Source organism: Arvicanthis niloticus, chromosome 3, assembly GCF_011762505.2.
Source record: "Arvicanthis niloticus isolate mArvNil1 chromosome 3, mArvNil1.pat.X, whole genome shotgun sequence".
NCBI lineage: Eukaryota > Metazoa > Chordata > Mammalia > Rodentia > Muridae > Arvicanthis > Arvicanthis niloticus.
The window spans coordinates 85,317,972-85,343,940 of NC_047660.1; the positions used below are offsets into that span (position 1 = coordinate 85,317,972).

The 25,969-nt window shown below is 42.5% G+C and overlaps 1 protein-coding gene and 1 long non-coding RNA gene across 3 annotated transcripts in view; one reads left to right on the plus strand and one right to left on the minus strand.

Annotated features, from left to right (window-relative positions):
- Vstm4 (V-set and transmembrane domain containing 4) overlaps positions 1-25,969 on the plus strand; it is an 85,124-nt gene that overhangs the window by 41,973 nt on the left and 17,182 nt on the right. Inside the window, exons 5-7 of the mRNA XM_034498606.2 lie at positions 4,772-4,805; positions 17,530-17,636; positions 18,897-18,958. Of these exons, the coding sequence (XP_034354497.1) occupies positions 4,772-4,805; positions 17,530-17,636; positions 18,897-18,958 (203 nt within the window). The remainder of the gene's footprint in view (positions 1-4,771; positions 4,806-17,529; positions 17,637-18,896; positions 18,959-25,969) is intronic.
- On the minus strand, positions 1,759-16,093 carry LOC143441768 (uncharacterized). 2 transcript variants are annotated; one of them, XR_013109442.1, is made up of 6 exons: positions 15,887-16,093; positions 12,317-12,632; positions 7,679-7,850; positions 2,647-2,725; positions 2,308-2,435; positions 1,759-2,203 (listed from the first exon to the last, which is right to left on the minus strand). It is a non-coding gene; the product is annotated as an uncharacterized LOC143441768 (long non-coding RNA). The 2 variants fall into 2 exon arrangements; XR_013109441.1 differs by having other exon boundaries at positions 1,759-2,435.

The following is a 25,969-nucleotide window of genomic DNA, read 5'->3' on the forward strand; positions in this document are numbered from 1 at the left end:
GTGACTATTCTATCAGTCACCCCTGTTGGGCGTCTTCTCTGTGTGGACTCCTAACGCCAAGAGCTAGTACCATAATTAGAATGGCCCTGACTCACTGGGCAGCCTCTCAAACATTCTTGAACCATTGCTGTGTGGGCTCTGCCTCTACAGAGTCCAGGTTAAGCTGGGGCCACTCAGATGTGATTGGCATGCTCCAATACCTAATGATCAAAGAACATCCATTTCTCAGAAGCTTATAGTGTCCAGAGTTACTTGTAGGCCTGGGTGGTCCCTCTTCCTCAGTGGGAATGTTGGCCCTGGATTCACTCAGCACAAACCTCACAGTCATCTGCCAAAACGTATTACTGGCATGTCCCACCAGGCTGGTGGCTCTTCATAGCCAGTCCCCAACCCTGAAGGATGGTCTCCAGCTTCTCTCCTGTCTCTTTATTTCTGGGCTTCATCTACCCTGTTCCTTTCCATGAACCTGGACTGCACTTCGACAAACATAGGGAAACTCCTGGTATTCTGTTAGGTCTCAGCCTGCTCTGCCAGCTTCCCCTGCAGCACAATGTACAGGCCATAAGTTCTGGGAGACTCAACGTCTATGTGTAGGTAACAGCAGCTCTCAGTTTCTCTGAGAATGGTATAGAGTAGACATGGAGGGCTCTGAATCAGGTCACTCTGCCAGTGTGACCCTGAAGCACTTGTGCTTGGGTTGCTATAGTACAGGACAGACTTGCTTGGCTTCACTGTCACAAGATCTGGAGGTTGAGATGGAGGTGCTGTAATATCATGGCTGGTTTCTCTTGTGTACGGCAACTCTCCCTCTGGTTCATATGGTTTCTGTTTGCATTTGTGACCTGGTCCCCTTGTTATACAGAAATCAAATCTGTTGTATTAGAACACACCCTAATGTCCTCATTTTAACTAAACCTTTTCTAAGACCCTATATCCAATTACAGTCTCATTGCAAAGTGCTGGGGATTGGATTTTTAATATAGAAATTTTGGAGGACACAGCTTAGTCCCTAACACCTGCTGTGTGGTTATGGATGAGTACACTACCCTCTCTGTGCTTTAGTGTCTTTCATTACCACATAGCAACAATGTTTTTAAAAGGTTATTGGAAAGTTTTAATTGGAGGACAGAGTTGTGGGCTTTGAACATTTTTTTTTTGCATGTATAATTCTTAAAATACTTTTTCCCTGTAACTTTGGTCTTTTATTTTATATGTTGTTGACACTTCAATGTTTTCATTACATATGTAAATTGTTTCAAAGGAGGCACTTTCCAGAGCACTGCAGAAGTAGATACCTTAAAATGATATGACTTCACCACGCCCTTTTGTGTTCTCAGGTTTGATCACCATCCCCGGTTATTATAAGCATACCATGAGGTGGGGGGAGGGGCAGCCTCCCCCATTAGGAATGTCATTCTGTCCTCTCCTTCTCCTTTCTCTTCATCCACTTTCCCCCCGGAATTTTATCCTAACTTCCCACAGCTATTGCATCGAGCAACAATTGTGCTTACCTGCATGCATGTGTACATGCACACAAGTTCAAGTCCATTACTTCTCCATTCCCCTGTCTCTGTATATAGGTGTTAAAATATTGTTATAACATCAAATTTTCAAGACGTTGCAATTAACAATATTTTGAAAGATTACTATAGAATGAACAATAACACGGAGAGATGATTTATTTAGATTAAATATTAATAAGCATAAAGTAAAATTTTATTGGAAGTGTAGGTCTATTGATATAGACTTTTGCTTTTACATTATATATCCCTACATGTAGATGAGAGGATGAGAACTCAGACTTTGCTTAGGGGTATAGTTCCCGTCAATCCAATTTCTGTTTTGTTAATAAATGTGAGCTTAGTAATTTCATCTTCAATACAAAAGAAGGCAAGAATAGATAGAGTTTTCATATATTATCCAATATCATGCACAGCTTTCGAATTATATATGTTAAGAGTTAAATAATGATCTATCATCAAAGATGTGGTTTAATATGTTGCCATTTGACACCTGGATTAGGTCATTATCCAATCCTTATTGGAAGCAAAATGTTGGAATCGTATCCTCATGACTTTTACCTCTTAAGCCGTGAGCCATTGGAAGTCTCAGCGGACACTAATGCTTCATGTCAGCTCATGTGTGCTGCTCCCTAAAACAAGTCTCTATGGTAGACTTGACGGGTAGATAGCATGCCTTGGCTCTGTGAAGTACAAAAAGTGGTTTTAGAAGAAAATCATGCTAACAGAGAAGGAAATGCATATAAATATAGTCAGATGTTGTGGGAAATATTAAAATTGAACCCACACTATTGTTGACACAGCACCGGCAGGCTGGCTGGCCATGCACTGACAGGCAATGGCAAGCCTGTTCTCATCTCGAGGTTCACAAGAAGTCACTTGAGTACATGATTCACTCCTCAACTGCAGCCCCTCCTGGGAAAGTGGAATTAGCATCAAAATCCAAGCAATACCAGGGCTATCCACAGCATTTCCCCCTTTCTGTCCACTTAAACAACTCTTATCTCTCCTGTCGGATTCACCATCTAAACTGGAAGACACTAGTAGCTACATCTTGTCCTCTCACTATCCCAGTCCAAAAGCTCCGATCCCTTTCCTGCCTCCTCTTTTTCCTCCTCCTACTCACCCAGTGATTGATTCCTTTAGTCATTAGTGGATGGTTCACAAGAAGTCACCTGTGATTCACTCCTTGTCTGCAGCTCCTCCTGGGAAAGCAGAATTAGCATTAACACCAGGGCTATCCACAATAGTCAGATCTCAGGCATATTGCAAGAAAACCCAGAAAGTGATTCCTGTAAACTGTTCTGAGAACATCCTAGGATATACAAACCAAATATTAAAGTCTGTTGATCCATATGAAGTTTACAATACTGTCATAAATATGAACTGTTCCATATATACTATGGTTGCTACTGCTGTATCCATAGACTAGCTAGCCCACAGTAGGTATTCAACAAATAGAATGAACAAAGGGTTTAGATATTAGCATAGAGCTTGTTTATATGTCCTTTTAGCTCTCCAATGCTGACAATCCTGACTTTGCACTGGCTGACTGTGTGACAGATAACCCAAACCACAAGCACACAAAGCAACTGTTTTTATCTGCTCACTGTCCACAGGTCAGCAGTTGGGGCTGAGCTTAGCAGAGCAATTCTGCTGCTGCTCTCAGATAGAGTCAGTCAGTCATACAGCTGTAGTCAGATGGTGGATCAGTTGAGGCTGGTTGCTCTGGGACCTCAGCCACAATGCTTACTGCCTTCTCTGTGGGGACTTGTCTTCCAGTGGGCCCACAGAATAATTGACAGCAGAGGAGTCGCCTGTCACAAGCCTAAAACACAGCTCTTTTTATGCCTCTGCTTGTGGCACATTGGCTAGTGTTTCTTGGATCCAAGGAAGTGTTGTAGTAATTATTTAAAAACGGTCTCTGATCAAGCTGACTATCTAAGCTGCAGTGTCTCTACCTAGCTCAGCCACCATGTTTCGTGGCCAGAAACCACGTGCATGCCACAGCTAGAAATGGCCAGCCAGACCCACAAGATGCCAGCATGGGAGATGGCTTTGCCAATCTTCCACGTTGTCTCTGCAAGGCTGGGCATTGCCCAGACCATCCCGCCATCCACGTGGGCCAGTAGAAAAATGAGATTCTAATGCTTAGATTATCCAAAAGCTTTATACATTTGGTAATGCTCAATAACAATATGCGCATACAAAGAGAGTTGTTTCCCAATTAGCTAACCTAAATAAAAGTTGTTACCCGCAACTTCTCTTCATACCTGCATGGCTCTCCATTGCTTCTACATCTCTCTCTCTCCCTAGCTCCTCCTCTTCCTTTTCCTCTCCTCACTCCTCCTCTTCCTCTTCTTATTCCTCCCACTTTAGCTCCTCCTACAAGGAAGTCCTGTGGCCAAGATCTAGTTAGCATGAGGTAGGAGGTGTCCTACGTAGGTGTGAACAGATTCAAGAAGGTGGGATTCGTTGGAGTTGGCTATATAAACATTTAGCACAAAACTCAAGGTTTCCCTGGCTGTTTTAGCTCTCCTCTGCTGAGGTGACCTTAACTTCAAGTCTTAGATTAGATGCATTCTGGATTAAGTGTTCATGCATTCTAATTTTTCCACTATAGATAGAACTTTTCCTCAAGGAGAACCATTGTGGAAAGATATCTTGTTCCAAGACCGTTTTCTTAAGGATCTATTCTTATTGTTTTATGTTTGTTTGAAACAGAGTCATGATATAGAGCCCAAAGCTAGTCTTGATCTTGGGATCCCCTGCCCTCAGGCCTCCAAGTTTTGTACCACCATATCTGATTAAGAAGCTCTTTTGAGACCATAAAGAGTATTAATCAGAGAATGCGAGCCTATTTTACAATAAGCAGACTCTATAGAGAGATAGCCTGTCCCATATGGTTCCAAAGGCTGGCCTCATGACTCAGGTGGTGCTCACACATTGGGGGACCTCACCACTCCAGGACTCTTCAGGGTAGAATGCAACTCAAGTTGTCTTGGCCAAAGATAAATGTTATGTTGGCTGGGCATGTGGCTTCATACCTGGTACAGTCCATAACTGGAATAATATATCAGTGGGGTACCCTCTGAAATGTTTGCCAGGATCCCTCCCCCAAAACTTGTAGTCCAGAAGTCCTGAGAGTTGGTTAGTGCAGCCTCAATACCTGATCAAGATCTGCATCCCTGCCTTCAGGTAATGTCAAACTAACCTATATTTACCAACAATTATTCTTTTTCCTTTCACAGTGAGACATTATTTGGTGAAATGCCCTCAGAACAGGTAAGAATATTTTCTTTGTTGTTTCAAATAAAATGTTTTGATAGTTTATGTTCTTTGCCTACTACCAATACATTGACTAAATAAATATTCTTACTAAGAGGTGTTGGTCACAAGGAAGCCAAACAATGTATGTTCTGTGTACGTTTCCGTGTGTGAATGGTACTCATACCATTTATGATCCCCACAAGGTCCAGATAGCATGGTGTTCATATTGGTCCAACCTGTATCTTTTTAGGAGCTTGAAAAGTGTCCTGTGGGGCCATGTGGGAACTTATGACTGATATGAGCCACCTCTATTCATTTGAACCACTAACACTTCTAATTTTTTTTCCATGAGTGATGACTTGAACCATGCTCTACTTTACCTGCTGACAGACTTCATTGGGAATATAGTGGTTTTAAGATACTCAAATTCATTGAAATTCATTGAAAGCAAATGGTAAATAAAAACACCACCCAACAAAAGGAAGTTCTTTCCAAAAGTAGAAAGCATGCCAACAAACTACCATCACACATGTATATTATAATTCCAAAGCAACTATTAAAATAACATTATCTACAACACTAAAAAATAGCTATATAAAAATCAATATAATCTTTTAAATACATTCAAGTCACATAAAAAATAGAACAGGAATCATAGGAAATGAGAAGAGAATAAATAACAAACTACTTTCATACCACCTATCTTAAATTGGTCTAAATATAACAGTTGAATCACAGAGCCTGGCATAGTAGACAATATGTGTCCCAACTGTATTTAATAGAAACTCACTTCATAAAAATGACATAGGTAGGGTGAACCAAATGGATGGAAGAAGAGATGCCATACAGTAGACAGTCTGTGTATATACCATATGTCTCTTAAAGTAGAACACAAAGAAAAATGCTTACTAGGGACTGGATGGAACATTAGATGAGAAAATGAGTCACTGCTGGGAAAACAACAGTCCTAAATTGTATATGCATCAAACAACAGAGACACAGAACTCAGAAAGCCAAATCTGAAGAGCTTAGGGAAGTTGAAAAAAAATCCATGGTGATTTTTAGCAACCCATAGGCTTGGCTTAGGTCCCTAACCTACAAAGTTACTGAAGACATAAATAATACAGTCAACCAACTTGACCCAGTTGGTCCATCTCAAACAGCCAGCCTATGGGAGAATACTTTCTTTTTTCATGGCTCCATAAAACATTCACCAAGATATATGCTAGGTTATGAGACAAACTTCAACAAATTTATTTTAAAAATGGAGTCATACAGTATAATGCTTGACTACAGTGAGTCAAAATTGAAAGCTACAGAGAAATAACAACAGTACAATCTCTAACCATGGACAAAATGAGACACCATTCATTTTGTTTAAAGCTATAAGCAGAGTCTCAACAACAAGGGACCAGTGCAAATAGATACAGCAATCAGGTGAGCATATGCAGTACACAGGTCAGAGGATACATGGGATGCAGAAGGATCCTCTATGTGTAATCTGACATGTTGAGCTCTGACAGGGTCCAGATCAATTCTAAATAGAAGGCATATACTTTTCATCAAGTGGTGTGTGTTTTATAGACAACCGCAGGCAGAAACATAAACTGAGGCACTTTTTCTCACAGCATTGGTACCAACATAATTAAATTTAATTACATCGTCAAAATAATTAAGGAGTCTTGGTCTAGATATAATAATTAAAACTATGAAATTTCTCAAAGAAAATAAGAGAAAATGGTTGTGTCCTTGAATTGGGTAAGTGACACTGTGCAAAATTCATAAATGATAAAAATTTAGAAGCAATTATAAAGATGAAAAGATAAGCCACCAAATAAGAGGACATGTTTGCACATCCAATAAGTGATGAGCAACATGTTTCCAGATACAGGGTTCTTCCAACTAGATGATAAGATGACAAATAGCACAGTTAAAACAGGCAAGAGTGATCTGAACAGGTATTTCCCTAAAGATGTACCAGCAGCTCATAAGGATGTGGAAACATGCCCAATATCTTTAGTCATTAATTAGAGAGATGCAAATTAAATACCAATGTAATTCCAGCATACCCCTACCATAATGCCCACAATCCAAGAGACAGAGGATGCCAAGGGTTGGCATGGATACGCAGAAACTGCATCATGTACAGTGCTCACTGGAGCAGCCACTGGGCAACATAGTTTGGTAGTTTCTGAAGGTGTGATTCTTAATATGACCCGCAGACTGTACTCGTAGGGATCTACCCAAGTGTATACCTACACAAAGATCTGCATGGAATTACTCACAACTGCTCTATTCATAATAACCAGAAACTGGAGGTGATCCAAATGTATTCATCAGCTGGTGAGAGAGTAAACAAAACAGAGCAGATCCATCTGATAAACTTCCAGTTGGCCACAAATCAGACCAGAAACAGGCCTTTCTCAAAACACCACAAAGTGAAAGAAACCAGGTGCAAAATTTACAATTGTGTGCTATTTTAATAAAATGCTTAGAAATGGGAGATTTATGGAGACAGAAAATAGAGTAATGGTTGCTTATAGCTGAGGTTGAGCATGGGGATTAATTGTGGCTGTGATTAATGTAGTATGGACTAAGTGTAGAACTTTGGGGCCTGTGAGTGCAATGTCCTAAATATGTATTGTGCTGATGATTGTGCAACTTCATAGGTTTATAAAACTGCATGGGATTGTTTATTATGAGCTACAGATTGTACTGGACATTAACTATGCTTCAACAAAGCTGCTTGTTTCTTTCTTAAAACCATGCCTCCTCATGCTCCAGGACTAGGGTGAAGCAGATGTGTCATTTGGAAGGAGGTATGTTATTGTGGGAGCGGTCATGACTGCAAAAGGCCAGCCTATCAGTCTCTCCTCATCCTGGTATACCTGGTTCTGCTTCATGGAGAGCTTGTGCCTCCTTCTGTCTTGGGTCCTTCTCTCTACTCCTCCTCATCCTCCCCACACAGCAGTCACATTCAAAGCTGGTGGCTACTGGGTCAAGAAGTACAGCAAGGATGTCATTCTTGCTTGGTGGACTGGAGTTTGGTCTTCCTTAGCCCTAGAATATACAAGTGTGTTAGTTATGTTTCCATTGCTGTGGCACAATACTTGAGAAAGTCAACTTAAGATGGGGAAAGGTTCATTTTTGCCTTGGGGTCTGTGACAAGGCAGCACATCATGGCAGGAGACTATGGAAGAGCATACCTTCTCATCCCATGGTGGCAAGGATGCGAAGAGAGCAGGGTGGAGTAGGGGGACTCTTAGTTTATCTGTTGGGTTTGGTTTGGTAAAATAACCAACAAAAGCAACTTAGAGGAGAAAGTGTTACTTTGGTGTACAGTCTAGAGAGGACACAGTCCTCCTGGGGAAAGTATGGTAGCCGAGGCATGTGTCCAGCCTGTCACATTGGACCAGCAATCCAAAGGCAGAGAGAGAGAAGAGAAAGTTAAACCTCAAAGCCTGCCCCCAGTGATGTACATTTTCCAGGAAGCCCTCACCTCCATAGCCTTCTTTAGCAGAGCCAACAAACTGGAGACAAAATGTTCAAACTTATAGCTGTAAAGGACATTTCACCTTTAAGCCATGATAGGATCCCAATGTCTTCTTTATGGGTGTGTCCCCAATGACCTAATTTCTTCCCAACTAGACTCTGCCTCTCAAAGTTTTTACCACATCTTGATGGTACCATAGACTGGTGACCAAGACTTAATTCATGACCTCCAGATGACTTTTAAGATCTAAACTATAACCCTAAGGTCAGGGTCATTGTTTTAGGGTTTCTATTGCTGTGAATAGACACCATGACCATAGCAACTCTTATAAAGAAAACATTTAATTGGGGCTGGCTTACAGTTCAGAGGTTTAGTCCATTCTCAACATGGCAAGAAGCATGGTGGCAAGCGTGGCAGCTTGCAAGCAGCCATGATATTGGGGCGATGGCTGAGAGTTCTATATCTTGATCTATATCTTGAGTTCTATATCTTGAGAGTTCTATATCTGAGACACACTGCGCCTAGCTTGAGCATCTGAAACCTTAAAGCTTACCCCTAGTGACACATTTTCTCCAACAAAGCCACACCTTTCAATAGTGCCAATCTCTATAAGCCCATGGCGCCATTTTCATTCAAACTACCACAGTCATAGAGTTCTACCCAAATGTCATTTCTGCCTCTGTGACAGCCACACTGGGAGCTTCCAGTGATGTAGTAGATGCCAAGCCCAAAGTGTTCACCATGGAATGCTTTCTGCTGAACCAACTATATGTATGTGTTTGTAAAAAACATTTTCCTCCTTCAACCTGAAACCATGATGGGGCCAAAGCCTTACCACCCATCTGCCAGGGAGCACTCATCCTCCTGATCAGAGCCTAAGGTGACCTCATGTGGTCCTGATCCACTTCTGCAGTGCCTGGCTGGAGAACAACTCAGTTCCTTCCTTCACTTTGGCTTTGAGCTGACTGTGTCCTGGGCCCAGGTACTTAAGCCCATCCTTTTCATGACAAAGAGCAGAGTCCTGGTGCCCTCTTTGGTTGCTGCTGTGGTAACTGGGCCCTGGGTCTCAAGTTGGGACATGTTCAATGTCCTTTTTTGTCCTCTGATCACTCCCTTCTAATGGGAAAATGGCAGAAATCACCAGACCAGGGCCATGAGCCAGGAGAGGAAACCCTTAGGCAGGGAGGGACCCTCAGAAAGAGGGCACATGCTGGTTCTGAGGACAATGGGTTCATAGGGAAAGGGGCCTTGCCAAGTGACCGGGGCAAGATGGAAACTCTAAGCTGTTCCATGACTTGCTAAGAGAAGTTCAAAGAAGAAAAGTAAAGTTTATTATCATGACTGTGTCCTGCCCTGAGGCAAGAAGCTGCTGTGGTCTGGGAGGTGTGGTGTTGGCCTTTAGGACTCATGGATTCTTCCTTTCCCCTGACTGAATGTCCTTAGGAAGCAGATGTCCCAAAACAAAGCAAGCATTTTAAAATTCTGTGGAGTTTTTACCATGCCTTCCCCTGAAAGGTCAACAGTGAGAGTAGCAGCTCCTGTGAAATGGCTCTAAAAGTCCCCCCACCCCAAACAGCTTTAAAACACAGTTCTGCAATTTCTCAGAGTTGTGATGCTTCTTGGGTGCTGGCCAAATTTAAAAAGCTGTCTAGAGAGAGAGAGTTGGGTATAAAGGCAGTTCCTAGGTTGGTCATGTCCTGTGTATAAGACAGTGTACGCTCCCAATGAAGACACAGGATGGTGGCATCATGTCTCCTGAGCCAGCCTTTCTTCAAGTGTGTAGTGTTCATAAACTGTAATTGGGATGTGTTGGAGTCACAGTCCATGGTTATCTTGAGTTTCATTTAATGTATTGTCCATATTTCTTTGAACCATCAGAAAATTTTTTTAAAACATCCCCTGACAATGAAAGCAAGGAATTTACTCAATAAGTAACATGCCAGGGTCTCAATGAGGCAGAGGTGCAATTTCAGAGTCTCTAAGATCTTATAAGTTAGCACTCTGACGTTTTATGGTCAAACAAAAAGTATTGGTCTGACAAAGCCTATGTTGCAGTTTTCATAAACAGGTAGGTGGCGAGGGAGCTGACAGAGAGCAAGATGGGCTCAGTGGCCCTAGGATCACTTTGTACGTTGGGCTAACAGTGAACTTGGATGGTGTAATCCACTAGTGAATGGTCTTGGGGAAGCTGTCCATGGGGAAAGGCTTTGGAAACCAGCTCACAAGGGAGCAGATGTTATCTTAGTGCTTCTGAGCACCTATATGCTCACAAATAGGTCACCAGGAGAGCAGAAACAAAAAAGCTAGTGAACTGTGGCTGCCGGACCCTGACAGCCCTTTCTAGACACTGGCTGCAGCTTAGCACATACAGAACACAACTTGCCTTACTCCTAACTCATGCATTGAGAACAGATTCCACACTAAGTATATAGTTAGGACATTGACACTGAAGATAGTTATTTTTTTTTAAGATTTATTTATTTTATATGAGTAACACTGTAGGTATATTCAGACACACCAGAAGAGGGCATCAGATCCATTACAGATGGTTGTGAGCCACCATGTGGTTGCTGGGAATTGAACTCAGGACCTTTGGAAGAGCAGTCAGTGCTCTTAATCACTGAGCCATCTCTCCAGCCCCTGAAGATAGTTATTGATGGTGATTGTTAAATGATTGTCATGAGCTAGACATAATGGGAGATGCTAGGAGTGTCGTGGTAAAAGACCATGGCAGGGTGACGCTATTTACCTATCTTAAAAGTGAAGTTACACAACCTCTAAGAAGCTCCTGGCTCCACTAAGTAGCACAATGTCAATTGACCTTGTGTATTTTAGTACCAGTTGAGGGCTCTGGAGCCTAGGGTGAGATATCTGAAAAGTTGTCCCATTTACATGACCTCTTGGACTTTATCTGTGGTAGCTGACATTGAGAAAGGAATGCTCCTGTAGTCACTAATATGTATTATTGTTCTAAAGGTAACAAGCAAGTTGACACTGTAGCTACAGAAACTAACAGTTCATCAAGATTCTACAATGAAGATTTCATGGTACATGTAGTATCTGTGGGATGCTTACAGCCTTGAAGAGATGAGCAGAGATCCAGTTGTAAAGGAACAGATAGGTCTTTCCTGTGATACAAGTTGTGCGTCAGCTCATCAGGACGAGAAATGAAAGAGGTGGACACTTTTGGACATATCAGTTAAAGTAAAACCTTCTACCATGCTGTGAAGTAAGAAGCACTCAGGAGACCCAGAAGGATGCTAGCAGGGCCCAGGCAACATTGCTCCTTGAGTCCCACTTGCTAAGGGCTCTCTGTGTCCAGATCTTTGGTCTCTAGCTGTCTTATTTCAGATGATAACAAAATCTCCATGTAACACGTGATAGACATCTCTACCCAGGGATGAGAAATACCTGCTCATTCAATAAAGACTAGGAATGATGGATCCCAAGGAACATAGGTTTCACAATGGTCAGGTCCTACAGGAAGATGGTCTTGAACCAAAAGTATCTTATCGCTAGGCATCTGTAGTGGGGGTTTCATGGGAGCTCCTCAGTTCCCAGTGCTAGCAGGTCTCATAGTGGCCGGTATCAGGATTAACATTTGGTGGCCAGGGCAACTAAAAGTGACCCATGTTGTGGATCACAACTGTGATTTGATGTCACATTTAGTTAGCAATGGAGGCTGTGGTTGGGTGTAGAAGGTTTAGCTGTAATTATGGTCTCTGGTGAAATCAGCTTGGTGTATGGTAGGTTTTTTTTCCTCCTTCCTCTCTGTTCTCCAAAATCCTCCTAGCTCTCAAGCAGTGACACAGAATTTCCACCATGTACACTATTTTGGTATGTGACATCACTCATTCCAGGCAATTTTCAGGAACAAGTTGTCCTCCTCTACCCATTCTTGGGCGGGAACAGTTTTTGGTCTTGGGCACCAGGCACAGTTCCAGTTCCTAAGACTCCAGCACTCATGCTGATCCTTCTATCAGGGAAGAAGTTTGAGCAGCCATACTCAATCTAGTACAAACATAAAACATACCAGAATGGATGCCACCTTCTGGTACCAGCTTTTTAAGGAGCTGGCTTTATCTCAGAGCTGGCTCAAGGAGCAGCTTTTTGTCTTCATTTTCTTCTAGTTCTTTCTTGTCCAGGCTGGTCCCAAGGTCCTTGTTTCAGGGCTAGTGAGTTAGGACAATCTGGACTGAATTCTACATCCCTTCCTTGGGAAGGGCCTAGGCCTTTGTAAAATTTAGATTACTTATCTTAGAGGGATGAAGATTCCAGGTACCATGTCCTTTATCCAGTGGCTTGCACCAAACAAACACAGACACAGCAATTACTACTAACTTTGTTTTCTGAAAGGCAAATAAAAGAAAGTTTACCAAGGATTTGTCCAAAGCCCTGCAAAATCAAGGTCACAAGTTTATTGGCCTCTTGGGGAGGCAGTGCATTAGTCGGTGGATCAGTCTTTTTCTCCTTACCAGCTTGGTCTGTCCTACATTGCATTGGATACCATTATGATTGTGGGAGAGCATGTGTCAGAGCAGGGCATGGCATACTAGGCTGGGCAGAAAAGTTTCTGATTGGTGTTCAAGTTGAAAGTTGCAGTCCTTCCCTCGGGGCTGAAATGTGAGCACCATGACATGCCACTCTAGTGGCAACATCATATTTTCAATGAGGTGCTGTGAGATGCATGTACTGGATTCCTGTTTGAGGTATGTAGCCTTTGTATGCCTATGATGGCTAATGTTGTCAGCTTGACCAAGCTGGGGGAGTATCTGAAGAGAAAGACTGGCGGTGAGTGCACACAGGACCATCCCATGGACTGGGGGTCTGGACTGAATAAAAGGGAACAAAGGAGATTGGAGCACAAGCCACCTCACTTCTTCACACCATCCCCACCCTGCTTCCTGGCCCACTGTGGTATGGACTGTTTTGCACCTTGAGCTATAACATATCCTACCTCTCTCAAACTGTTCCTGTCACAACCAGAAAAGCAATTGATACAATGGCCCACACTACTCCATCTGACATTATAATAGCTGTGAGACAGCTGGCGTGGACTGGTCATCCATTTTATAGACTGAAGGGTAGAGGCCCATGGAAATGATTGACTTATCTCGAATCACTTCTGCAGCTACAGTGTCATCTTCTGCCTCGTTTCTAACATCTGTTCACTAAACCAAGATTCTGCCAGTTCCAAAGCAGTAGTTCTTTGCCCTTGTGGGACAGAGACTTCAGGAGGTGACCAGGCAGGGACCATGGTACCTCTGACAAGACTCTCATACCACATGTGTTGCCTCCTGCCTCTCCCATGCTGGAGCCAGGAAAACATCCCCATTTAACAACAAGCTCCCCACAAACAGCACGTCTCTCAGATTGCACTGCCCTCTAATTTAGAGGGAGTTTCCAGGCCTGGCTTTCCATCTTTTTTGGTTTGACTGCCACCAACATTTTGTGTCACAGAAAAACTGGAACCCTGTTCCCATTCAAGATGTAGCATAACTTTTCTTGTAAGTTAATCATAAGGTGGGTTTTCATAGTTGAAAAGTCTTCCCAGGCTTGGCTCCATGGAAGAAACAGAATTCAGAGATAAAAGTATGGTCTGCACTGTGTGCTTGGAATCTTGTTGAACTATGAATTAGAACTAAATTTAGTGGGATGCAGCCTTGCTGTTTTGGAGGAAAATGCTGGTGACAAGACAGATCCTTTGCAGTTTTCTAAAACCCCTGGGCATAGTAGCATGTGTTCATAGAAATGATGTTACAGAAACTTTAATCATGCATGAAAGAGCAAAAGAATTAAGTCCAAGTAAAAGGAAGAGAAAGTGGAAACATTTAATTCTCCTATGTGAGAGGTGTCTTAGGGATACTATCTGAGTTCAGAGACAAAATGGAAACACTGTCAAAGGATATCAGCAGAAAGAGAAGAAAACTGTGAACTATGTAAGTCCAGGATTAAAGGGTGCCTTAGGGTTTTACTGCTGTGAACACTGTGGCCAAGGCAACTCCTATAAGGACATTTAACTGGGACTAGCTTACAGGTTCAGAGGTTTAGTCCAGTATCATCAAGGTGGGAGGATGGCAGCATCCAGGCCAGCATGGTGCAGAAGGAGCTGAGAGTTCTACATCTTCATCTGAAGGTCACTAGAAAGACTGGCTTCCAGGCAGCTAGGAAGAGGATCTTAAAGCCTATGCCCACAGTGGCACGTGTCCTCCAGCAAGGCCACACCTCTTAATGGTGCCACTTTCTGGGCTAAGCATATTCAAACCACCACAAAGATTGGAAAAAATATTGCAATAAATGTGTCAGTTTGGTGGAAGAGAACTATGCAAACCTATGTAAAAAGTCTATGGCTTTAAGTAAATAATTAGTATGAGAAATCAGGGAGACAGACACAGGCCATGGCCATCCTCTGTGCCAATCAAAGACACACAACCAGAGAGGGTCCTATGTTTCTTCTCTAACTGATAAACTTAGTGGTAAGACAATGACATGGGTCAGTTCTTCACTGACAAGACAGCCATAAACCAGCACTAGCTTGTTGGCAATTGCTTTGACAACAGGTATGAAGATGGCCTCTAACATGGAAATTCCAGGTTTCAGATTCAAACTTAAAACTGACAGCTTAAGAATGGGAAACTATTCAGAACAAATGTGTTAGAAAATGAATCAGTTGTTCATGTGCTAGAGAACAGCTGTGTAAACTATAGCTTATCTCCTTGTTGGAAGATATACAAATACAGGCTAAATAAAAATAAAGGTGTCAGATTGAGATTTAATGCAATTTCTTAAAGATGTATAAAATATAGTGTTAAATCTTCTATTCTTATAAAACCCAGTTCATAGCAGCTTTATGCCTAATGGTCTGAATGGGGACTGCCCCCATAGACTCATGTGTTTTAACTGCTTGGTCCATAGGGAGTGGCACTACTAGGAGGTGTGGCCTTGTTGGAGTAGGCATGGCCTTGATGGAGGAAGTGTGTCACTAGAGGAGGGCTTTCATATATATGCTCAAGTTCCACCCAGTACGGAATCCAGTCTCCTCCAGGCTTCTTTCTGGTCAAGATGTAGAACTCTTGGCTTTTCCAGCACCATGTCTTCCTGCATGCTGCCATGCTTCCTGCCATGATTGTAATGCTGAAACTGTAAGCCAGCCCCAATTAAATGTTTGCCTTTATAAAAGTTGCCTTGGTCATGGTGTTTCTTCACAGCAATAAAACCCTAACCAAGACATTCATAAACTCAGACACAGTAATTATTTTGATAAATAGATGGGTAAACAATGAGACAGCCAGACAATGGAATATTATTTGGAAATATACATATAAGAGCCACCAAACCAGAAAAAGACATGGAGAAAGAAGCTTTAAGTGACTGTTATTAAGTGAAAAAAGCCAGTATGAATAAGCTTCATATGATATGCTTCCATCCCTACAACGCCCTGGAACCAGCACACTATGGAATCAGTCAAAGCAAGGTTTCTGGGACCTGCAGGATGTGAACAGGCAAAACCCAGAGGACCCTTAGGGCTGTGAAGCCACTTGATATAATATGATATGCTGCAAACACATAATTGTCCAACCCATAGAACCTTATTTAACATTACCTTTAGCCTGTGGATGTTCCTGGTGAGTCTGCTCTCCAGGTGTTAACTGGTAAGCTGTTTTGTTGGGAGGAGAAAGCTGGGCATGAGAGTGCTGGGAAAAACCTCCATTCCTTCTCAGTTCTTCTGTGAACCTAAAGCTATTCTAAAAATAGTCGGGGTTTTTTGTTGGTTTATTTATTTCTTTTAGAAGAAAAAAAAGTTGTGGAAATATTTACAAAACTCATGTTTTGGCCACAACAGGCTTACTTCCTTCCATCTCCATGTCTATAACTGCCATTTCTAACCCACAGACTTGACTGCTTTTATTTGAAAAGAAAAAGAAACAAACATGTCAAGAGTTTAAAAGGCTACAGATCCAAGCTGCTTGTGTGTTTGTCTATTTAAGCAAAGCCTTGTTTGCTCTTGGTGGTCAGAGTTTTGTAAACCCACATTCCTTTTTAGCTGTTTGTGCATTTACACAGTGGGTCCTGCACTCTACAGCTATGACCACTTATCCGTTTCGTTCCCAAAGAAAATAAGCTGTTCGTGGGGAATCCCAGTGGGAATGCTTGGACTTTTTCCCACACTGAGTCTTCATTTACTTGTTTTTTAAATATTTAGGACTGTTGTTGCAATCGCCTGTGACTGTGTGTATACATCTACTTGTGCATAGTTGTAAATGTATCCAGCAGTAATTCTATCTTGTCTCCCATCTGTGCCAGTGCCCCAGCCTCTCTATCCTCCATACCCCTGACTATTCTAAAGTTTCTCTCACACAGGAAAGCTCATTCTAGCTTTAGCTTGTCTCCCCTATTTTGATAAGAAGTGTGGGGTATTTCACAGTAGGTTTTTTGTCTTAGCAATGTATTTGAGACCTGTAATCACAATGAATCTTACTTCCTCAGTACATGGGATACTGCTTTATTTCTATTTCTAGCCACAGCAGACCTGGTGTAAGAATAACTGTACTTTACTTAACCAGTCACTGGTGACAGTTGGCCTGCTTCAACATCTGTTTAGATTTTGCACAGTGCTATAATGCCTGAGTCTTATGCATGAATCATTTCATGCATACATAGGGATGTTCATGCAAGGAAGTTTCAGGAACCAGACTGTGTGTGAAAGAGTCCAAAGCTCTGTCATGTTGGGATAGATGTTGCCAAGTTGTTTTTCCTCAGGGAAGGTTGTACTCAGAGAAGATCTGCATGCTTGTCAGGAGTGCTTACTCAACTCTGACTGCTGTCATTCTGGAATGAGGGAAAGGGAAGTGCCCTCTCTTTTACCTTTTCATGATGAGTTTCAACGTGTTTACGTATGTGTCGCTCTCCTTTGTGATGCTAATTACTTCTCTACTGACTGTTTATTTTGATAGTTGGGAAATTGATCATGGAATTCCACACCTCAGAGATTTTTCATGGTCTGGGGAGATAGAATCTTTTGGGAATCTCATTTCACATGCTTCACCCTGTGCCTGGGAACAAAAGATTCTACAGGGAGCTTCCATGTGAGGTGTTGGAACCAATAGGAAAGCGTTGAAACAAGACTGAATGGACACCTGCATCGGGAGTCTTTCAAACCTCTTGAGAGCCACTGGTTCCTTTCCTGTTCTAGTTTTCATCAGTGAATAGACTTTGGCTTCATCTGGGCCTTTTTTTCTTTTACAGCTCAGGGGAGACTGTCACCAGTGTGACCAGCTTGGCCCCCCTGCAGCCACAAAAGGGTAAGAGGCAGAAGAAGAAGGTAGATGTTCCACCTGCAGTCCCTGCCAAAGGTAAGGACTTGGCCTTCAGTTTCCTAAGTGAAGCCACCTTGATCGGTGCAGGGCTAGACCTGGATCAAATGCAGGATCAGGGCAGAGGAATAGATGGATGGCTTGTCACTCAGTGCTACTGTGGTGCAAACAGTAACACTAGGTGATAGACATAACAAACTGGGATGGTGTGGAACATAGCTAGGTTTGGGCATTAGCATTGAGGTAAGTCAACATGCACAAAAAAGTCTATATTGAATTTAGTGGACTTTAAATGGTGAAGTGAGGCAGGGGCTGGCAACATCTTCCTGGTTCTTAAAGGGAAAGAACACCTTTGACATTTTAAAGATGTATGCAGTACATTTCAGACTTATTTTGCTGATAAATACACATTCTATGACTGGTTATTCCGTGATTGGTGTTTTTATTTAGAGCAATGGAAGTGAGCAAGAAAGGTATTTCTTAAAGAAAAAATAGGCATGAATTTTAGCAGGACCAAGATCGTCTATAGATAGACACTACTTAGATAGACTGGCCTATTCAGATGTTCAACCCTCAACAAATTTGAAATATAGAGATATAAGAGAAAATGTTAACATGACAAGATGCATTTTTATTCCTTAACTGGATTCTGCTGGTATCCCACTGAACCCTGTGGAAGAAGTCAGAAGAGGTGTAGCTGGAAGGCAGGAAGGAAGACTGGGAAGTGTGAGACCTTGGGAGGGAAGGAGCAGCGAGCCAGCCAGCACTCATGCCTCTACGTTGTGTGGGTCATTGCAGGGTAGAGTCTCAGTTACAAAAAATACAAGTTGCACTTGGGGACTATGAAACTTGGCTTTCAATTCCAAGTTTAGGTCATGACACTGGAGGGAGAGCTCAGTTTGCTTCTGTTGAGCTGGGACAGTAGCCTCTCCTTGATGAGCTAGGTGAGGGTTAGCTACTGACCTTGGAGTCAAAGGGAGATCGGAGTCTTCAGGGAAAAGTTCTGCCTCAGCCTTGACCAAGGGTTCCTGGTTATCTCCCATACACTTGACTTCTGTACAGGTGGCAGCAACTAATACAGCTCTGTTGTGACCTGGGAGGCAGTTTCATGTCTAAAGATGAGGGGATGACTATCCTTCAGTTAGTGGTACCCAAGGATACCTACTCCAGAAGCTTGAGCTCGTCCTTGTGACTAGGAAGGCTCTGACAGTCTTCATGGGATGTCTGTAATGCCTACAGAAGGTGGGCATTAAGAAGTCTTGGAAGAATTTCACGCTAAAACTTGGTGTCCTTCCACAGCACCGATAGCCACCACCTTCCACAAACCAAAGCTGCTGAAACCACAGAGGAAAGTCACTCTGGTGAGTAACTATTCTCAGTTGTTGCAGTGTCTCTAACACAGGAAACAGCACAAGGGTCAAACAGTACCTCTACCTACCTAAGTATGTTAAAAAGGTGTCTGTTCCCATAGGCATCCCCTCTTCTCAGATCAGATTTTGAGTCAGGTTTTCCTCACCTTCACCTCTCAGAGTGACATGTCAAGAGAACCCAAATGAAAGCATCTCTCATTATGTTACCTTTCAAAAATGAGAGCAGACACGTCATCATCAGAAGGGAATAAGATAGAAAGTGGACCTTCTTGCATTAATTTATCTGATAATACCCTCTGAAGAGGATGCTGAGGAGCTTTCCAGAAAAATATGTCAAATCTTTTTATTTTGAAATAACTTTAGATTTACAGAAGTCATTTTGAAGAATCAGAGTTTCGATATGTCAGTCCCCCCCTACTGTTAACATTTTCTGTAGCTGGTAGCTGGGGTGCTTGCTCAAGGTGTTAATGGCAGCATACTATCCACACAGCACTTCCGGTGGTAGTCCATTTTGGGTACATTCCATCACCCCACAGTAGATCCTGAAACCATAGGTTGTATCAAACCCTACAAACGTGTACTCCATTTTTTTTCACACATAACCCTGGTAATGGTATAGCCAATTCTGACACAGAGCAATTATAAAATTCTGTAATAAGATTTATTTGAAACAGTTATTCAAAATGTTAGGAGTTATTTAACTCTGGAATTTTCCTTTGGATGCAGGTTGACTGCCTATAACTGAAGCTATTGGTGGAGGGGGAGGGGGAGTGATGTGTCCTTTTAGATATGATGTCCATTTCAACCCAGGCTGAAGGTCATGCTTTCCTGGTTTATCACTGTTTTTTCTGTCTGTCTCGTATATGTCAGACATCAGCCTCAATGTCTAGCTCACACTCAAAACAGGCAAAAGAAGTTAGGCACAACCTTTCTAAAGGGAAGGCATCAAGAATTTGTGGACCCATTTGCCACCACAATGATTAATACTGATTGAAAAGAGCTGGGTCAAGGCTGCTCACTTAACTCGCCATCATTGCCTTTGTGAAAGGAAGCCTGTGCTGTGGTGTGTCAATGGCCTTGCATTTCCCTCAGCCTTTCCATCTTTGTTGCTTAGAGTTCTGTAAGAAGGAGCCGCCTCTTTCCTCTCCTTGATATTCACTAATCCCTTTGATAGCAGTATGTGCATAGACATTTATGTAGTTTTTAGTGGTTAATCATCTGTGATTTGTTTTGTTGCTAACATTTTTCAGCAGATGTATGTGTGTTGTGTGTGTGAAAGAAAAAAGCTTGTCAGGGCTGTTTCAATGTCCGTCATGGCAGACAGAAGTTTATTGGAGTTCTCTGGACGTATCTCAATAATATGCATATAATACATGCATGCATATGTGTTCTACATATCATCATATTTAATTCTTACAGTAAGACTTGTCCCTCATTGGCCAGTTTTATCTGTAAGGACACATGGTCAGTCTATTTACAGGGAGTGATGGGGTTCCCAGTCAGTTGGGAGACAGTCACCAGTCTTGGATCAAATAACTTTCTTTAGTCTAAAGCCTGCTGGGCCTTTCTCTTTTATCCACTAACATAAGCTGGTTGTGGAATGCACGGGTATGAAATGCTGTCTTAAGTGGTTTTTGGTTTTGTGACTTATCAGAAGACTGGATAGAACAGCACTTAAGATAATGACTGTAATCCCAGTCACAAGGTCTCATTGCTGACCCTTTAAATGAATAAGCTTCCCTAGATGGGGACTCAGCACAGGAAATTAAAAATAAAACGTATTTCAACAAGTATTCCAACTAAAGACTTCTTTATATATGTTTTTTATCTTATTTTAGTGTATGAGTGTTTTGCCTGCATATCTGTCTGTCCACCACATGCATGCAGTGCCCAAGAAGGCCAGAAGAGGGAGTCAGATGCCCTAGAACTGGAGTTATAGACGTGGGCTGCCATGTGGGTTCTGGGAATTGTACCCAGGCCCTCTGGAAGAGCAGATGGTGCTCTTAACTGTTCAGCCATCTCTCCAGCCCCAAGGCTTCTTCATTGATGTAAAATAATTAAAGAAAAATATTCTATATGAATATGAGGAGATATAAAGTAAACTGATATAAAATGTTCATACCTGGTCAGCATAGGAAGTTCTTCACAAAAAAGTAGATCAAAGTAGTTATACATATCTCAACATGATTGTTGGTTTGGTGAGACCATTCTCTCTTTTGTATTGTATTTACCTTATTTTAAGTATGAGTGTCTTGCCTGTGCATGTGTGTATGTGTGTAGGGTGCTTGGAGATAAGTGGTCAGAAGAGACCACCAAATCCCCAGGAACTAGAGTGACAGGTGATTGTGAATCCCGTGTGATGCTGTGAAGTGAACTCCAGTTCTCTACAAGGGTGATGGGTACTCTTAACCTCTGAGCTGTCTCTCCAGCCCCAGTGAGAGAGTTCTTAACAATAGTTCTTTAAGTACAACATCTAGAATGTAAAGAATTTAAAAGCTTTATACCAAAGTCTCATGGAGTCAAGTTAATTTTGATACCAGTTTCCACCAATAACTCACAGAAAAAAAAAGCTGATCTCAACCAGGACTCTGTGTAACCAATATTTTAGAGTCGAAATTGCCAAGCCTAGTATCTGCAGAGCTGGATGAATATTAAGATTTATTGCCCCAGGATGTTAGCATTTCCCTCAGCCTCAATTTGATCGATATTTATTTCTCAGATCAATAAGTCTTGATGGTAGCTGAAACTTAAGTCAATAGCCACTTGTTGATTCACACAGATCTTAATGGGTAATTTAGACAATAATTTGGAGCCACACACATGCACACATGCACACACACACACATGCACTCATGAATACACGGATATATATATATATATATATATATATATATATATATATATACACATATACACACATATATGTATATATATCTGTGTGTGTTTAAGTATGTATGTGTGTGTGTGTGTGTGTGTATGTATGTATGTATGTATGTATGTATGTATGTATGTGTCTTAGTCAGGGTTTTACTGTTGTGAACAGACACCATAACCAAGGCAAGTCTTATAAAGGACAACATTTAATTGGGGCTGGCTTACAGGTTCAGAAGTTCAGTCTATTATCATCAAGATGGGAGCATGGCATCATCCTGGCCGGCATGGTGCAGGAGGAGCTGAGAGTTCTACATCTTCATCTGAAAGCTGCTAGCAGACTACTCCCTTCCAGGCAGCTAGGGCTAGGGTGTTAAAGCCCATACCCACAGTGACACACCTACTCCTATAAGGCCACACCTGCTAACAGTGCCACTCTCTGGGCCAAGAATATACAAACTATCACAGTATGTATGTATATGCTCCTACCAGTTAGGTGTTTACCTTTATTGTTGATCAGTTTACCATACTTTGTAAAGGGGTGCATCCTAGGCTACAATACCTTACAAACCTCCTCCTAAAAACTCATCTAAACTCTCCTTTGAAAAAAAGGGTTAAGGCTGACCTAAGAACCTTCTCTCACGTATTATCACTTAGTGTGTAACAGTTTCTCTTCTAGATGTCTTATGATTCCTGTCACTTGTCTAGACTGTAGTGTCAACCAGATGACACTCATGAATCCTAGTGTTTGCAACACTCAGAGATCAGGAGGTTGGAATGCTTTTTAAATGTTTCTAAGACAACACAATAATTTATGAGAAATACATATTTTAGTGATTAATAGTGGTGGGAAAGTTTTTGTTGCTTATTTTGGGAAATGATAAACAAAAATAAAATCTAGAGAGAGACATCAAGGAATCAACACTGCACTCTCTATCCCCTATTTAAACACCAACAAATGCAGTGATCTGTTAACCAATTCGGCCAACCAGGTAGTGAGGTCCCTGCCCACTGGTTCTTCCTGGCCATCTGACAATGCAGTCTGTCTCTTAATCTGTGTGTTCTCAGTGAGTCTTCATTCTAATACAGAGAGTCTTCCATCTTCTGGAGAGTGTGAGAACACACTCAGAAAAGTAGGCGTATGGCCTGGAGACAGGATTCAGAGGCAGAGCACGTACCTAGCAGGCCTAGGGTCCCAGTCTCATCACCAGAATAACGCATCAAAACAAAACAAACAAAAACTTCTAGGCTTGCAGAACACTCTGGGAAGGGATGCACCTATTTGTTTGTTTTGTAACTCAAGCTCAAAAAAAATAACTCGCTGAAACCTCTGGGAACCCCCAGTTCCCTCATCCTGGTCAAGCACCCTCATGGCATTGCCTTGGAAGTCTGTGAAAATAATTCCCATACTTCCAGGAAAAATTGTAGCTACTTCCTTGTTTCAGGATAATCAGAGAGCTCTTGAAATGTATCTGACTTTTTTTTTTTTAAATTAGTAATCCAGTTTATTGATTTAGAGGTTGAGGCAAGGGAAGAAAATACAGTGTCTGATTTGGAAGCAAATCAAGTTTAAAGGGAGCAAAGTATCAGGGAGGCGGTGAGGTTAGTAGCACCCCAAATTAATGAGAGCCAGAGTGAAAATCGTTTTTAGGGCTAAATGAATTTGATGACCACTGCGCCCCACTCAGCATCCTATGCGCCTCTACATTAGCCCCTGAGACCTTCCTCTCTGTAATTAAGTCCCCCGGGCCACGGCTGCTGAGGGGTCAGGCCACCCCTGCTGTCCAAAGAGAAAATGAGTTCTTTCGAGCAAGAGTTTGAAGACAGAAACACTGAGAACACTGTGGGCTTAATTACCACGAGTTTCCCCGTGTGTCTCCTGGAGTCTGTCTTATTCCCTCCGATCCATCCACTACATGGTTGCCTAGGGGTTTTCCTAAAACTGCTCCAACCCTGTCATTTCCCTGACTAGAATATTCCAATGGCTCCCTCTTGCCTCTGGTATGAAACATGGCTTCCTGTGAGTGGGAGGGCAGGGGGCATCGTCATCTGTCAGTGTTTCCTAGATCCCGCCCCACTCCGCCTCCACCTCTGGGGACACGGAGACCCCGTGTGGTCTAGGCTCTCTCTCCAGGGCTTTCTACCCTACATCTGCAGCCATCCTCGGCTCCCAGAGCCACTACTGTTTGCCCCCACAAGGCTTGTCCTTGAAGGCTCCTGTTCCTACCACAGGCACACACAGCCACATATCCACGCTTCGAGTGCATGTGCACGTTGTGGGGTACTTTATATGTTCTGGACACTAAATTCATATTATATAAGTATTTTGGCAGCAATTTTACACAGTCCAAAGTCTTCAGTAAACTATCTCCTCTTATGGAAACCCAAAGATCAGATCTCTCAGTAGTGAGAAAAGAAGCTATCCACTCCAAAAGAAGTCTGCTTCCCTCTGCGTGGTCGAAAACCATGAAGCGATCAACCCAGCCCTGTGGCCGTTCTATGTTTACCTAGCCCCTTCCTCCAGCCCCGTTTTCACCATCCTGAACTTATTGCCAGGGCCAAAAGGGATGTTTCCTTTGATCAGTCGTAGAAAAGAGCTCTGAGGCCCACTAGGCACCAGTGATAGAGTTCTGAGAGGATTTTAATAATATTCCAGATCCCAACAAAATTATTTCCAGAGGACATGCTTTTCAGGTTTCTTGAAGGATGTTTATAATAAGCCAGAGAATTTCTCTTGTTGTCGTTAATGTGCTAGAACTGGTTTCAGCTAAATTTTACATGAAAAGGATATATTAACCTGCATAAAATATGTTCATAATCTCAATTTAAAATTAAAAAGAAGAAAAAAAACCCCACAACCACATGTACAATATATTGCCCCAAGTAAAAGCCTTGGGAAAAAAACAAAAACTTTGCTTGTACCGTGCTAGTACCATTTTTACAGAGATAAAAATTCTATGCCCCCCTTGGTGCACATGCACATCCCGTTATTGTCACGGGGAGTTATGTATGTTGACTGGAGGGAGAATCGATGCTGAAGCTTTGAAACAGAGGAGAGTTGGGGAAACAGAAGTCATTTGGTTTCATGGGCCTCTCCTCCGGGGAACCTGGGTGCCGGGGCTTCCAGAAACCGGAAGTGATCAAGCGAGAGTGGAAATGAGAGCATCCTCTGCTTAGGGAGTCTGTTCACTGGGACAAGGGCCGGGCTGTCATTTCCATGCAAGAGCGTTTAGTCACACGGCAATATCCATACACACCAGCCAGGTCGGGGGGCCTTTCTGCTGTTTGAGAAGCCAGGAGCAGTAGATTGAGGTTCTGATGATTCGTGTGTAGGGTGTGTGTGTGTGTGTGGGGGGAGAGATAGAGACAGGGAGTGGGGGTGGGGGTGGTAAGGGAAGATTTTAAGACAAAGTAATATACTAAGTGTTCATTGGGAACATCACTGGGGGAGACTGTGAGAGTCCCACCACAGAAGTGCCACAGATGGAAGCTTCCTTTCCATTGTGAAGGCTGATGCGGTTCCGAGTTCTGAAGGAAAGGAGCATCTTTATCAGCTGCATGACTGATTCATTCAGCACCCCCTTCAACCTCCACTCTACTTCTCCCCAGTGCTCACGGAAAGCTGACTGACAGTGTAAGGTGCTAGGCAGGAGCAGAACCGAGCTGTGGAGCCACACTGGCAAAGGTGATAGCTAGACTACAGAGCAGCCCAGGTGGGAGGCAGGCCTGGAAGAGCAGCAGGTTCTGCCCATAGGTGACCTCTCCTGGTGTCTAGCTCCCCCTTTGCCCAGGAGTCAAGTGGAACCTCGTTTTGGGCAGCCTGCCCCCTGTGTCTGCGGAGCTGCCCCTCCCCGTCCGCTGCTTGCTTTCCATCTCAGAGGCTTAGCTGATTTGCTGCCTTTATTGGGCACTTCATTTCTAAGATCATTGCACTGCTGGGAAATTTTTTTCAGAAACTTTTTTTTGCTCTATTTTTGTTTTGTAATCTCATGAAACAATATCATTTCTGCTCACATTTGATGTTTTTTAAGCCTATTTCATTTAAAAGCTCAGTTTTGAACACAGAGTACTTTAGAGTTGTTATTAAAAGACTTTTTCAATCTCAAAAGGAGAATACTAGAAATGAAGTGC